Here is a 12,916-nt window from a genome sequence, read left to right on the forward strand (position 1 = left end):
AGGTGTCATCATCACCAAATGCTACAGCGCCTTCCTTTCTGTCCACCACCCCCAGCTTATTATCTTCAGATATTTGGGATCCATACACTGTGTCTGCAACTGTAAGCGCTCCCAGGCATCTGGCTTGTCACAGGTGGAAACAGTATGTTGCACTAGGATGTTAGGGGCAAATTGCACGCTGTTCGATGCATAATTTAGCATCACTCGAGGTCTTTGAGGAACTTCAGATGTGGGGAGCAGGACTGCAGGGTTACTATCTTGAAAAGAATTATCCTACAGCTGCCGTTCGGCATGGAATGGAAGCTGCCTTTCATCACGATTGCAGCATGTTAGGAAGGGTGGAAAACTTCCCCTCTTCCCTCATGGTTCAAATCCTGAACAGGGCTGCTATTTCAAAACTTTTTTTAAAAGCTGCTTAATACTAAAATATGCTTTTAGTACAATCTTATTCAGGCTCTCTGTCTTTTCCAGGAAGGCAACTCTCCTGTTCTTAAAGCAGCTGCTCACCCTGCCTTCTTTCCAGAGCCAAGCTTAAAGAACGTGCATTTCTGGTTGGGTCATCTCTGCTGTCTGCAAACACCCTTTTCTAATCCCTGCAGTTCAAGTGGAGAGCTGAGAACTCTGGTGGCCAAACGTTGACCTTGGACAAGGTGACCACCTCAACAGGGGACTCGAATCGAGACTTGGTGATCAGGCAAGAGGCCCTGCAAGATGGAATGGATTACACTTTCACTGTGTTAGTCACTCAGCCCACAAAACAGCTGCAGGGAGAAGCCAGCATCACTCTTCCCCCAAACCGTCCACCCAGGGGAGGGGTCTGCAGCCTGACACCAGAAGACAACATCTATATCTTGGAGACGCTAGTGAGAGTCCAGTGCACGGGTAAGCGACACAAGGGATTCCTCCCCTTCTCCCACCACCATTCAAGTGACCTCTGACGGCAACCTCCAATTCATCCGGCCACTCCAGCTTCGTCTGTCCTAGGCTTTGAGGGGGCCTTGGGCAAGACACCTCAGTGCTTCCCTAGCTTCTCCCGGCTGTTGCCACCAGCTCCTGTCCCTCCTGCTCTGCTCTCTCATCACTGCTGCCACTTGCTTGCTTGAAATACAGAGCCAGGGAGCCAGTAGGCAGTAGCCTCTTCCCCTCCTGCTTGTCATCAGAAGAGCGAAAGGCGGGTAAACAAGCAAGTAGCGGTGATGGAGCTGCTGTCAGTGGGCTCCTGCTGATCCTTAGCAGGTGCCCAGCAGATGCCCAACCATGCCTGTTCTTGGTGTCAGCCCAGCTTTTCCCTCTGGATCTCCCTACTACACCCAACAGGATGGCTCTGCCCACATGTAATCTTATTAGATTATTTTATTGATTGTACTTTGCCTCGGGAAGATAATACGATCAAAGTCACTCTAAAAATCCCTTGAACAAACAGATCAATAAATAAAACAAATATGCAGTCCCAGGTCGTACGTGCCATTTGGAATGCTTGACTACTACAAGTAGAAAGCAAAAAAATTGCTTGCGCTGCTGGAGGTTTGCTCCTGACCCAGGGCTGTGCAGCTATGTTGAAAGGAAAGGCTGGTCAGAAAAACAGGCGGACTGATCCCTGTGCCTGTGTGATCAAGCTGAACTCATGCATGGTTTCTCCCCATCTTCTCATCCCCCTACATTTTCTGCCCGTTCTCTTTCAGGCTGGATGGACGAGGACAGCAGCCCTGTACAACTGATTTACTCCCTGCTTGCTGAAACCTGTTCTCCTCACAGCAGTCACTGCTGGCACGTCTGCTTGTACCGAGGCATCAGATCCTCCTTCAGTACTTTTCTGCCAGCGGGCACTCTTGGCAATCAGTCTAGTATCAATATTCTGGTTGAGCTGGGGGACTCACGGGGAGCCAAGACCTTGGCTTTGAACCAGTAAATGCATGATCCTTTGGGGACAGGCCTAACCGTAGATCCTTTGCATTTGAGCTATTCCCTATTCTCTTCCCATTCCAAAAGCTGCAGTGCTGCTATCTTTGGAATAGTTTATTTGTTTGTTTATTTTATTCAGTTGAAGTTTTTCTATGCCGTCCCATTACTAAATGTCTCTGGACGGCTTACAAAGAACAAAAAAACCATAACAGCAACACACAACACACTGCATCCAATAAATAATGGTAAAAACAAGAATAAAACCAATTAATAGTTAAAATGCCGGGAAAATAAAAGGGTCTTTGCCTGACACTGAAAAGAATAGAGCACCAGTGCCAGGAGAACCTCCCTGGGGAGCATATTCCACATTTGGGGTGCAACCACCGAAAAGGCCCTTCTCCAAGTAGTTACCCTCCTGATTTCCTTGAAAGAGGGTTCCCAGAAAAGGACCTCTGCCTCCGATCTCAAGGGATGGGCAGGCACATAGGGAAGAAGGTGCTGCTTCAAGTATCCCGGACCCAAGCCATTTAGGGCCTTATAGGTCATTACCAACACCTTAAATTGGGCCTGGACTTCAATTGGTGGCCAGTTTCATGGTGGTGGGATTACTATGGCACTGATTTTTGAATGGCATTCCTTCCCAATGGTAGCAAAACCTTCTGTTTCCAAGTATGGCTTTTATGCATTGCCAGGGAAGGAGGTATGTTTATAAGGCAGACTTTACCCTCCAGCCCAATCCTTACCTCATTTTGCCAAATGTAAACCCTACTGATCCCAAGTAGCCTTTATTTCTAGGCAGCCATGCTTCAGACTGCCACCATAAATTAGCACCCCCTGACTACTTGCAACAGCTTAGCTCCATCAGCGTTCTCATCAAAGACACAGGAGGTCGTGTTATACCAAGTCAGATCACAGGCCTGTTTAGCTCAGAAGTGTCCACAAGTGACTGGTGAGCGGTTCTTTGGGGTCTCAGACAGGGCTATCTTAACCCATGGGCCTGATAGGCACTTGCCCGTGGGCCCCATACTAATCTGTGTATGTTAACCCTTGGAAAATTGGAAAACTTCCAGAATGAACAGTAGTTGTAGTTGTCGTAGGGGCCCCAGTACACTGCTTTGCCCGGGGCCCATCATGCTGTTAAGACGGCCCTGGTCTCAGACTGGAAATTTTCTCAGCCCTACCTGGGGCCTTTTGCAAGCAGAGCTGAGAGCCGCTGAGCTAGGGGCCTTCCACTACGGAGAAGCAGGTTGCTTGAGGAGCAACATCTCTGCCTTTACATCACCTCCTTGGGTCTGTCTAGTGAAGCTATGCGAAAATTAACGTGCACCTTATAATGAAAGCTGAATTCATACAGTGCAGCTCTCTTGAATAAGGGGAAAGGGCATGAAGACTTTAAAAATAGGGGCTTCAGATTACAATAAGGCCATGTGGCTCTTTAATTATGAAGTAGATCTGTTGAGGTCTGTGCACATACCTTGACCACTAAGATAGTAGCAATTGCCACTGTAGGGGATGAGAAAGCTCTTTGATTAACTGTTTACATATTTGCACCCCTTGGGGGGCCACGGGGGCGGGGGTTGGGGGTCACACGTGCTTATTTTGGAGTTCACAAACCATCACTTCCCACCCCAGCCATCTGTCTCCGTTCCTTTTCAGAACCTTGACTCTGCTCATGCCCACCCTTCCGTCAGGATTCGAGACCATCAGCAGCTGGTTGAAAGGCAAGAGCCAGTCAGAGCTGCAAGCGGTGGTGCAGCAAGGAAACCCGCAGGAGGTGGCTGGCTACTCCCTGGCTCTCATAAGCCTCTTGAATAAAGTAAGGACTTGGTGGAGGGGAGACTGTCACACTTGTGTGTGTGCAAACACGCCCTGTTCTTGCTTCAGCCCTGCACTTTTGGCCTGTGGCTGCTGTGCGCTCCATTAGGAGACATTTCGGTTCCCTGAGGCATTTGCATTTCTTTTGCAGGACTTGCGAGGAGGGGCTGGCTCGGAAGAGCTCAGGGACCGTATCTCCATCCGCAGCGCGGCCACTGCAGCCCTGACCTCCCTGAAAGTCTCCAGTGCAGAGGATGCTGCTCAGCTCAGTGCAGCACTGAGGGCCTGTGTGGTAGGTCTCCCTTTGCCCTCCCAAACCAAGGCATGATGGGCACTGTAGTAGCCCTCTACTCCACACAGATCTAGATTCTGCCACATGGAATTTGCATTACGCATGCACAGGCATAGTTGAAGAAATCTATATTATGCACAGATGGTATAATAACAGAGAAACAGAGCGAGTCAGAAGGGGTCTCCTGGGCCATCTAGTCTGACCCCCCGGCTCCAGCCGGCTCCAGCTACTACTACTACAGGCTTTACTTCAGGGCTTTAAGCTGCTACTGCTACAGGCCTTAGTGAAACGTTATCTTGCGAGCTTTCCTGGAAGCAAGAGTCTAGCATTGGCTTCACACATCAGCTATGTGCAGAGGCCACTTGAGTGCAAGGGACTGTCGGGCCTGCTTCACCCCTGCCCGGGAATTCACTTGCCTCTCCTGAGCCCTCCTGTTACGTTCACATGTTAAATGAACATTTTGCATAGGGCGAGCCTACACGTCCACCTGAAGATGGCGTATTGATATATAAACGAAGACAGGCTTTTTATTTGGACATGTGTGCTTATGTCTGCCCATCCAGCCGATTTCTGGGCTCTGACTCTGGCTGGCTTGCCCCTTTGTGGTTTCTGAGTACATGAGCGGTAAGTGCAGAGAAGAGTCGGCACATAATACCTCATGGCAGAAACAAAACACTATCGTGTAAGAATCAACTCATACATGCCATTTTGGATATGGACCCAGACGATTGGAGGGCCCTCTGAGACGGGAGTCCTGAGTTGCGGGCCAGTTAGGACAGGCCTTAACCAGGACTTGTCTGCTGCTTATCCTCATGCACTTAGGGTTGGATAGGCCTTGCGGCAAAGGACTGCAATGCTCTGGGATCGGAGCAGAATCCCAGAGGCACTTTCACATGGCAGGCAAGGCGACCGGCACGTTGTTGCTCTTTAAAAATCCTGCCCGCACACCAAAATCTTGGGTAAACCTGGGCTATTGCTTTTGATACCTCCTTATCTACACAGGGGCCTTTCTGTTTTTCCTTAAAGTTTCAGCAGAAGCCTTAAGGCAGGAGTAAGAAAACTGTGGCCCTCCAGATATTTTAGCCTACAGTCCCCTTCTTCCCTCACCATTGGTTGTGCCGGCTGGGGCTGATAGGACTGGTAAGCCAAAACATTTGAAGGGCTGCAAGTTTTGTGCCTCTGACTTAAGGTTTAAACAGAAGGCAAAAGGATCTCACCTGGGTGGAGTGTGACCAACTACCTGGCTTCTCCAGCACCATGTCTTGAACAGGGAAAGGTAGCCATCAGGGCCCAGGTATGTGTGGAAGGCTTACCTGCCGCATTCTTCCAAACTGGGAGGGCTTTGCAGGGGCAAGCAAGAACAGGCCCTCTTTCCCCGATGCCAGGCATTCCCAGAAGAGCTCAGCCTTGGATCTCGGGCCCAGGTGCTGGAAGCTGCCAAGAGGATGATCGAAGTGATCAACAGAGGAACAGAAGAGGGTCACGCCACTCCTCCCTCCACTGGCGAGAACATCTTGGCAATCCTGGGTAGGTAATGCCCTCGCAGGGCAGGCTGCTCTCACAGCTGCAGCAGAGGCAGGCAGCCTCCGCTAGAGAAACGGGAGCCGCGGCTCTGTCGTTCCCGCAGTCTTGGTGTCCTCTAACCCAGAGCAACTGTAGAGCAAGCGGCAGGAGGAGGAGCCAGCCAGTGGGTAATGCCAGTTCGCGGGAGTGAAACATGCTGTTGTCAACATTTATTTGCGGCTTTATTTTTAATGGCACAACATTCCAATGGTTTTACAATAAGTACTATAGACGGTTAATAAACCTCAGAGCCAAAATACACATTGCACCCAGATGCCCATGTTACCCAAAGGGAATTCAATGGCCTTACTTTATTTATATTTACAAATTACTCAGAAGACCTCAAAAACAAAGAACATTTCTTTTTTCTTATATGCTTTAATAAGAAATTCCTTCTGTAGTTTTACTTTTCTACTTTGCCTGTTCTTGGAATGACATTTAAAAAAGCATCGGCATCACTAGTTGCTACCAATGCAAATGGTTGACTCCAGAGTGTCAAATGCCTCCACTGTATCACCCGATCACGTAGCAACCGCAGACAATGGACAGGACACCCACACGAAGCAGGGCTCCTATTCACTAGCAAGGAACTTGGACTTCTGGGAACTCCTCAAAGAATTTTAGCCTTATAAAAAACAGTTTCTACTTATGCACAGAGAAGGAAATGTTGCCTTTCCTGCCAGGCATGTCAGAGAAGACACAATGGAGCCCACAATGGATGTGCACAGATTTTGCACCCAGAGCCATTCCTGGAAAGAAATCCATGGTGATCAGTGCAGGGAGGGAGACTGAGCCAAAGCCACTCTCCCTTTAAGTAGCCACCGCATGGACTGGGGAGAAAACCTCCCTCAGCCTCTTCCCGGCCCCCTCCGCACCACACCACTGACTGGGCCGGAGGAAGCACGCTCGCTGGTGCAGAAGGGTGTGAGTGCAGCCAGGCAGGCCCTCCCTCCATTTCTTGCCACAGCCACCCAAGCCTTGGCAGAAGGCAGAGCTCCCGGGCAAGCTGGGCACTCAAGCTGAAGGGCGGTAGAGAAAGGAGGTCTAGGAGTGTGTGGGTTAAAGTAGGACCAGCCCTATCTTGTGGCCTTCCAGATGAGGCAGAAGGAGGCCGTTGCTTCAGGCTGTGTATACTAGTAGGAGGGACAGAGTAGTGAGGCGTTGGAGGACAGGGCTGTGTCTAGAGAGAGCCCACTGCGCTCAGGAACAGTGGAAGGTGGTGCCCCTTTTTCAGCGATGACTCAAAATTCATCTGCCTGCGTGGTCAGCTTTTGTCCATAGAATGGGTGGTGTGTGCCCGTGCCATGTGGGGTTTTTGCGTAAGCTGCCCTAAGAGACTGTGTGCCCTGATCAGTGTGATGTCGTTCTCAGGGAGGATGCTAACCCCTGCAGCTGCAGGTGTCCACACGGGGGCCAACCTGCATCCGTTGAGAGCACCAGGCCTCAGGAATCAGGTCTCATCAGCCTTCAGTCTCACCCAGTTGCTGATGAAGTCCTTGATGAAGTCTCGCATGCTGAATGAGGAGCCTCTGTCCCTGGCTGTGTCTGAGATCCACGTCCAGGGGAAGAAGGCGGACTCCAGACACTTACTGTGTGTGGCCCCCTCTGAGGAGTGTCTCTTCTCCGTGCCAAGAACACTTGCAGAGCAACTGGCACAGAGTGGGGAAGTGGTGCAGGTCGCCATGGACCTTGCCAGCAACCCCTTCCCTTTCCATTACTCTGCTAATGCTACTATTTCCACCCGCCTTGCATTTCTCGATTTCACCACCCCAGCAGGGGAACCTATTCCAGTCGCCAACCTCTCCAAGGAGAGCTCTATCAGCCTGCGATTGCCAGCTGGACAGGAGGAACCACAGGTCTTGCCCCAGGCGTTGATTGTCATCCCACCGAAGGAGTCGGTTAACTTTACTGTCCAAGTGCTGTCAGACGATGATGCTAGAGGGACACACGTCCATGTCAGTCTCACTGTCCCGGAGGGTAAGTGTGGCAGGGAGAGGTCAGGAGGGACAGGAACAGTGGAGAAAGATCAAGGGGGCTTGGCCGAGAGCCCGTTTTCTGGTATGGATGGCCCATGGTGGAACTCCAAGCATTGTGGAGGCTGGTGGCTCCAACATCAGTGGGGCAGCATGTCCACTCCAGGCTTCAATCTGAACAGGTTCAGCACCATGGATAACTCCTTGACAGTCACACTGAGACTCAGAGTGGTTATACTGCCCCACTGTTGCTGGACCCACCAGCTGGTTCTGATGAATATGATGGGGTCCATCCAAAACCATTGCCTCAACTTGAACCAACGGTTCATCCATACACTGAACATTTTAATAGTGTTTGTTTTCTCAGCCTTTCTGTTTATTCCTGTTAAACTGGACTTTGAGCATAACCCTGCCAAGCTCCCAGGAGAAGCAGGCACGCACACAGACGGTGTCACTGGCAGCACTAAGAGAGAAACATGCCAGGGCAAGTATGCAGACACACTTCAAGTGAATATAGCTTTTCTCATACATGATGTCCCTGCTGGGAGATGCTCAGAAATCGGCATTTTTCTGACTGTGCTAAGCCTTGTTCTCTTTGTGATGACTAGCTGGGCTGTGCCACTTCAGATAAGAGATGGGGAATGTTGTTAAAAAGTGCTTTTCCATTAAAAAAATGCTCTTCAGGAAAACTTGATGTGCTAAGAAGGCAGGTGTATCGACTGGTTTGATTGATTCCCCACCTTTCTACCAAAAACAGCACTCATGGTGGCTTTAGACACACCTCTCCCTGACAGACTAGTTTTCTATGAGCAGGTAATATGTGCATGTGGTCATATGCACTCTCACATATAATCTAAAATGGTATGGCCCAGACTCAGGTTTGCTGCCTCAGTAAAACTAGGCCGAAGACTGGATTGATAAATGGTGTTTCTGATTTGGTTCTGCCAACATGCAGTGCTCTTTACCTGCCATTTTCACATGATAAAAAACCTGGCATAGATCCACCTGACTCAGATAGGTCTTAGGTGTCCCTTCATGCTCATTAAGACCACATCCTAAGATGTGTAAACACTGAATATCAGAGGCAATTCTTTAAGGAAAACTAATTGAAGGAGTGAAAGGGAAACAGAGACGAAGGATAAAAATCTGTGTTTAGAGGTGTTGATAAATATGTCTAAGTCGACTCGATGGGTGCAGAAAGAAGTTATCTCGGAGCAGGGGGAGGCAAGCTGCAGTCAGGCAGGGGGCCCTCCAATTCTTTCTTCTTCTGAATTCATGTATTTCCTTAGCAGCAGCCAGGATCAGTGTGAAACAGGATTCTGCTGGCGCTGAGAAGTGGGGGTTCAAAGGGACTATTTGATGCTCAGGGCTCAGAACTCATCCCTGCCTTTCTCTTGCTCTTTTGAGTATGCCTCTTGTCTTTTGCCATACAGGTGCCCTGGGCAGTTTCTCAAATTTCCAAATGCGCCATGGTCCCCCAAAATGTACCTACCCGTGTCTTAGGAGGGACTCTTGATCGACTTGTGTAAGGAATAGATTTGAAGGGATAGTGCAGTTCCTGGCAATAATCCAGCCAAGCCGCACGATGCAGACGAGCAGGTACTGCAGCCAGCACTGGAGGCTCACCACAGAGACGCCCCTGCCGTACTGAGCTCCTCAGCCAGAGGACCGGCCCTCTTCTCAGCCAGGGCATAGTGAACCTTCCCTCCCCTTTCCGGACCTGCATTTCTTCTTCCTTATTTATTACCAGGGAAATATGAACACCAATTTTCTCTAGCTCTGGCAGATCTACTCAGACTGACCTCACCTCTGTTCCCATGCTTAGGTTCCAGCCAGGAGAAGGAGCCCTCGCTTTGTCTCTACGGGCACAATGTCCCCTCCCCCAATGAGTTCCACTATAGCACGAAGGAGAAAATAGTCTTTTCTAACGGCCTGGAAGAAAGAAGCCACAGGGAGGTCACGCTCTTAATTTCGCCTCTGTAAGTGTTTGTCCGGCCAGGCAATCTACAGCCGTTCCCAGTTCCTCGAAAATCCCAACAGAGCCCAGGAAGGAACCCATGGGAAGCACTGATAGGAGCCAGCCATAATAACAACACAAGCTAACACAGGCAGGTGCTCGTGGACAACACAGAGTGTGGTACTGACTACAACTGTCAGAAGAGGTCTGGGCAGACATAACCCTGGGATGTATACGACGTGGAGGCTGGGTTCATACAATAAGCCACTTCCGGGCTGAGTATGGGTTGGATGTGGGTTGTTGCTGCGAGGTGAGTTATCATGTTGTCTGAACCTAGCTGTCCTAACAAGCCATCACTTGCTAACCCTGAACAACCCAGGAATAGAACACATGGAGTGGTGAACTATGGGTTGTCCACCATTGTTTGTTATCTTGTATGGGTACGGATAACACAATAGCCCATATTTCAGCAACAAACCAGGATTATTGTGTTGTCTGAATGCAGTCAGTGACATCTCTTTATTGGTCCGGTGCCCCTTAGCTTCTTCCCCTGTGATCGGAACCTGAAGAATTTATTTTAATTGCCTGTACTTTTGACAGTGGACCCATTAGAGGTGCCTACATATAATTAATTGAGAGGCACGTTGTCACTTGTACTAAACGCAAGCTAGTTTCACAGCTATTAATCTCTTCTACCAGTCACCACCTCAACAGGACTCATTGGGAATATTACATTAACATCACCAGTCACTTCTGCTGGTCTACCGTCAGCGCCCGCATCTCTGTCTTTGCCAGTCTTTGCCAGTACTTCCATTTCCCCACTATGCAATGGAGCACAGAGGGAGTGAGCCCAACAGCCACCAGCAGCCCTAAGGAGATCGTGTGCCTGACAGAGCATCTCACCGTCTTTGGGGCTAGTCTCTTTCTACCTCCTCACAGTGTTATCTTCCTGCCACCAGTGAGTATAAAGCTTCTGCAGTGGAAGCAAGTTGATCAGGTTAGATGGCCCAGTAGCAATAACCTGTTGAACTGTTTGGAGCTAGGATGGCTGCAAGGCCGCTGCCTCCCCCGGTGACCTGTAGTCTAACATCTCCTTTGGAGGTTCTGTAGTTTATTAGCTGCTTTGGAGGTTGATGAGAAGATGGGCTGGAGTGGTTTCTGTGGCAGAACCCTGATTTTGATTCTCTCAAGAATCTTTTGTTTCCCTGGCCTCGAGGCACGATAGGATGACTGCTCCTGAAAACAAGGCATTTCATTTGCCTTAAAAAAAACCAGTGTGAATGCTTCCTGGTGTTGAGGCCCAATATATTACCGGAACTAGCCTTTCCTCCTGTTCTTGGCGTATTTTAGGATGGGAATGAGGTTACTGGTTGGGTAAAAGCCTCCTAAATCAGCTGCAAGGTGAGATCCGTGGGGCAAAGGATGGACTTGCCAAAGGTGGGTGGGATAGGGCCACATGCGTGCCTCTGGATGAATTGTGTGGTGTGTAAATGTAATGAATAAAGGCAGGAAGCCCTACAAAGGTGCATGCAGCCAGTTGGACAAGCCACATACATACACCTGCCTCTGTGCAACTCGTTTCGGCATCCAGCTCTAGGCTGGCGAGGACTTGGCCTGTCTGGCCACCACGGCATCCTGCTCCTGGTACTCCGCAGGTGCTGTTGGCTGGCCTGGGGTGGAATTCTCTCCTGTCCTGCCACCTCATCCATCCTGGTCTGTGTTTTGCTTTGCTTGCAGAAGAAGCATTCCTGGCAGAGCCCACTGGCACTGATCGCTTGCTGTGTGCTCTTCTCCCTCTACCTGGGGGTGGCACTAATATCCCACAAGCTGGACGACATTGACATCAGTCGGGTGGGGATCATCCCTCGATGTGGCCAGCCTGGATGGTACAAGTATTGGGTGATGGTGAAGACTGGCTGGAGAAGAGGTTCAGGTACGTACAGGGAGCTACCAGGTTGCCTCGCGGTCCATTTTACAGTTGGTGAAGCTTCCACATTCACTGTTCAGCCCCTCACGCCCCTGATATTAGCACCTGTTACTCACCTTTTCTCCCAAATTGTAGCGCTTTTCCCCTGTGCCCCACCCCTGGAGGTGCTGTCTTGTTTTCTCTCATTGCTGAATTTATGATTGACGGAGAGGTCATCACAGTCGTAGATAAATCCTGTGAGATTTGAAATGATATGTTGCTGCTTTGGAGAAGCGGTCTGGAACGTTGTCAGTGATGTTACATGGATGGCCACGGTTAGGTGACGCTTCCCGTGTGTCTGCCCCGCTCCTCCATCTTCCTCAGCTCTACAATGGCACCTGCTGCCATTTCTTCTGGAGAAGCTCCTCACCCACTTCACTGTCTGTTTCATATGCATGAGAAGTGTGGTTATTTCAAGGATGCCTTGTGTGTGTGCCTGTGCTCTCGCGTTCTCTCTCTTAGAAGAACTGGGGTTGTTATATGTGGAGACTTTTAGGCAACAGATAGGTTTCCTTTATAAATGTAGAGTAATGAGATCTGTGAGCAAGCTATTCTCCTGAGCACATATGATATCATTACTGGAAGTGAGGTTATTACACATGTATGGATCCTGAGTTTGGGGGATCTTGGAAGCAGATGTTGTGCTTTGAAAATTGAGTGATTCCCCCAGTTGGTCTTTTCCAGAAATGATCTGAGCATAGCATTTTGCTGTATCACTGCAATGGCCAAGTTGTTTGTTTGTTTAATGGAGAGAGGCTTGTGGGCTACAGTCCCAAGTTCTCTGGGGTGGGTGGCCCAGGGAAAGAGGCCTTGAAGTTTAAGGGATTCAAACTTTATATGCCTTGAAGCTCCCATTTTCCAAGTGGGAGGGATAGGGGTTCGTGCCCACCCACTCCATTTGTCCTGGGGAGGTTCAGTTAGGCAGGAACCACGGTCTCAATATGTCCTAAAGCAGCATTAGCCCCCTTGGCGCAATGCTTCCTGTTGAGGACAAGCCACACTAAGCTGGGCCAGCTTGCCCCGGGTGCTTTGTGTTGATGGGAGAGTTTAATTGAGCTTTGCCACATGCTATTTCATACATGTATTCAAGGTACCACAGCCCATATAGGGATCAGCTTGTATGGGCAGAACAAAAGCGGCTCTCGCCACCTGGACAAGGGATGGGCCTTCCAGAGAACTAGCCAGGACATCTTCCAAGTAGAAACGGATGTGAATCTAGGAGAAATCTGGAAGATCCGCATTTGGCATGATAACACTGGTATGAGCCATAATTAAGGATCTTTGCTTATTGCACGCCAGGAACCCAAGAGCCTACAGTCCAGAAAGCCTAGTCTGGCAACTGGGCTGTAAACAGAATAAATTGTGTCAACTGAGGCTAACCAGGCATCTTTCAGTGCTCACAAGCTGTCCATGATGGTGCCAGCCTTCCCAATGCGATATGCTGCCTC

General features: G+C 49.7%; 1 protein-coding gene across 1 annotated transcript in view; it reads left to right on the top strand.

Annotated features, from left to right (window-relative positions):
• LOC123035640 (polycystin-1-like) overlaps positions 1–12,916 on the top strand; it is a gene marked incomplete at its 3' end in the record, with an annotated part of 33,651 nt that overhangs the window by 17,251 nt on the left and 3,484 nt on the right. Inside the window, exons 10-19 of the mRNA XM_044454053.1 lie at positions 600–882; positions 1,683–1,805; positions 3,594–3,718; positions 3,869–4,009; positions 5,395–5,536; positions 6,944–7,549; positions 9,371–9,524; positions 10,298–10,460; positions 11,240–11,435; positions 12,559–12,726. Of these exons, the coding sequence (XP_044309988.1) occupies positions 600–882; positions 1,683–1,805; positions 3,594–3,718; positions 3,869–4,009; positions 5,395–5,536; positions 6,944–7,549; positions 9,371–9,524; positions 10,298–10,460; positions 11,240–11,435; positions 12,559–12,726 (2,101 nt within the window). The remainder of the gene's footprint in view (positions 1–599; positions 883–1,682; positions 1,806–3,593; positions 3,719–3,868; positions 4,010–5,394; positions 5,537–6,943; positions 7,550–9,370; positions 9,525–10,297; positions 10,461–11,239; positions 11,436–12,558; positions 12,727–12,916) is intronic.

This window comes from Varanus komodoensis, unplaced genomic scaffold (genome assembly GCF_004798865.1).
Source record: "Varanus komodoensis strain SLA01 unplaced genomic scaffold, ASM479886v1 scaffold7_1, whole genome shotgun sequence".
NCBI classification, from domain to species: Eukaryota; Metazoa; Chordata; class Lepidosauria; order Squamata; family Varanidae; genus Varanus; species Varanus komodoensis.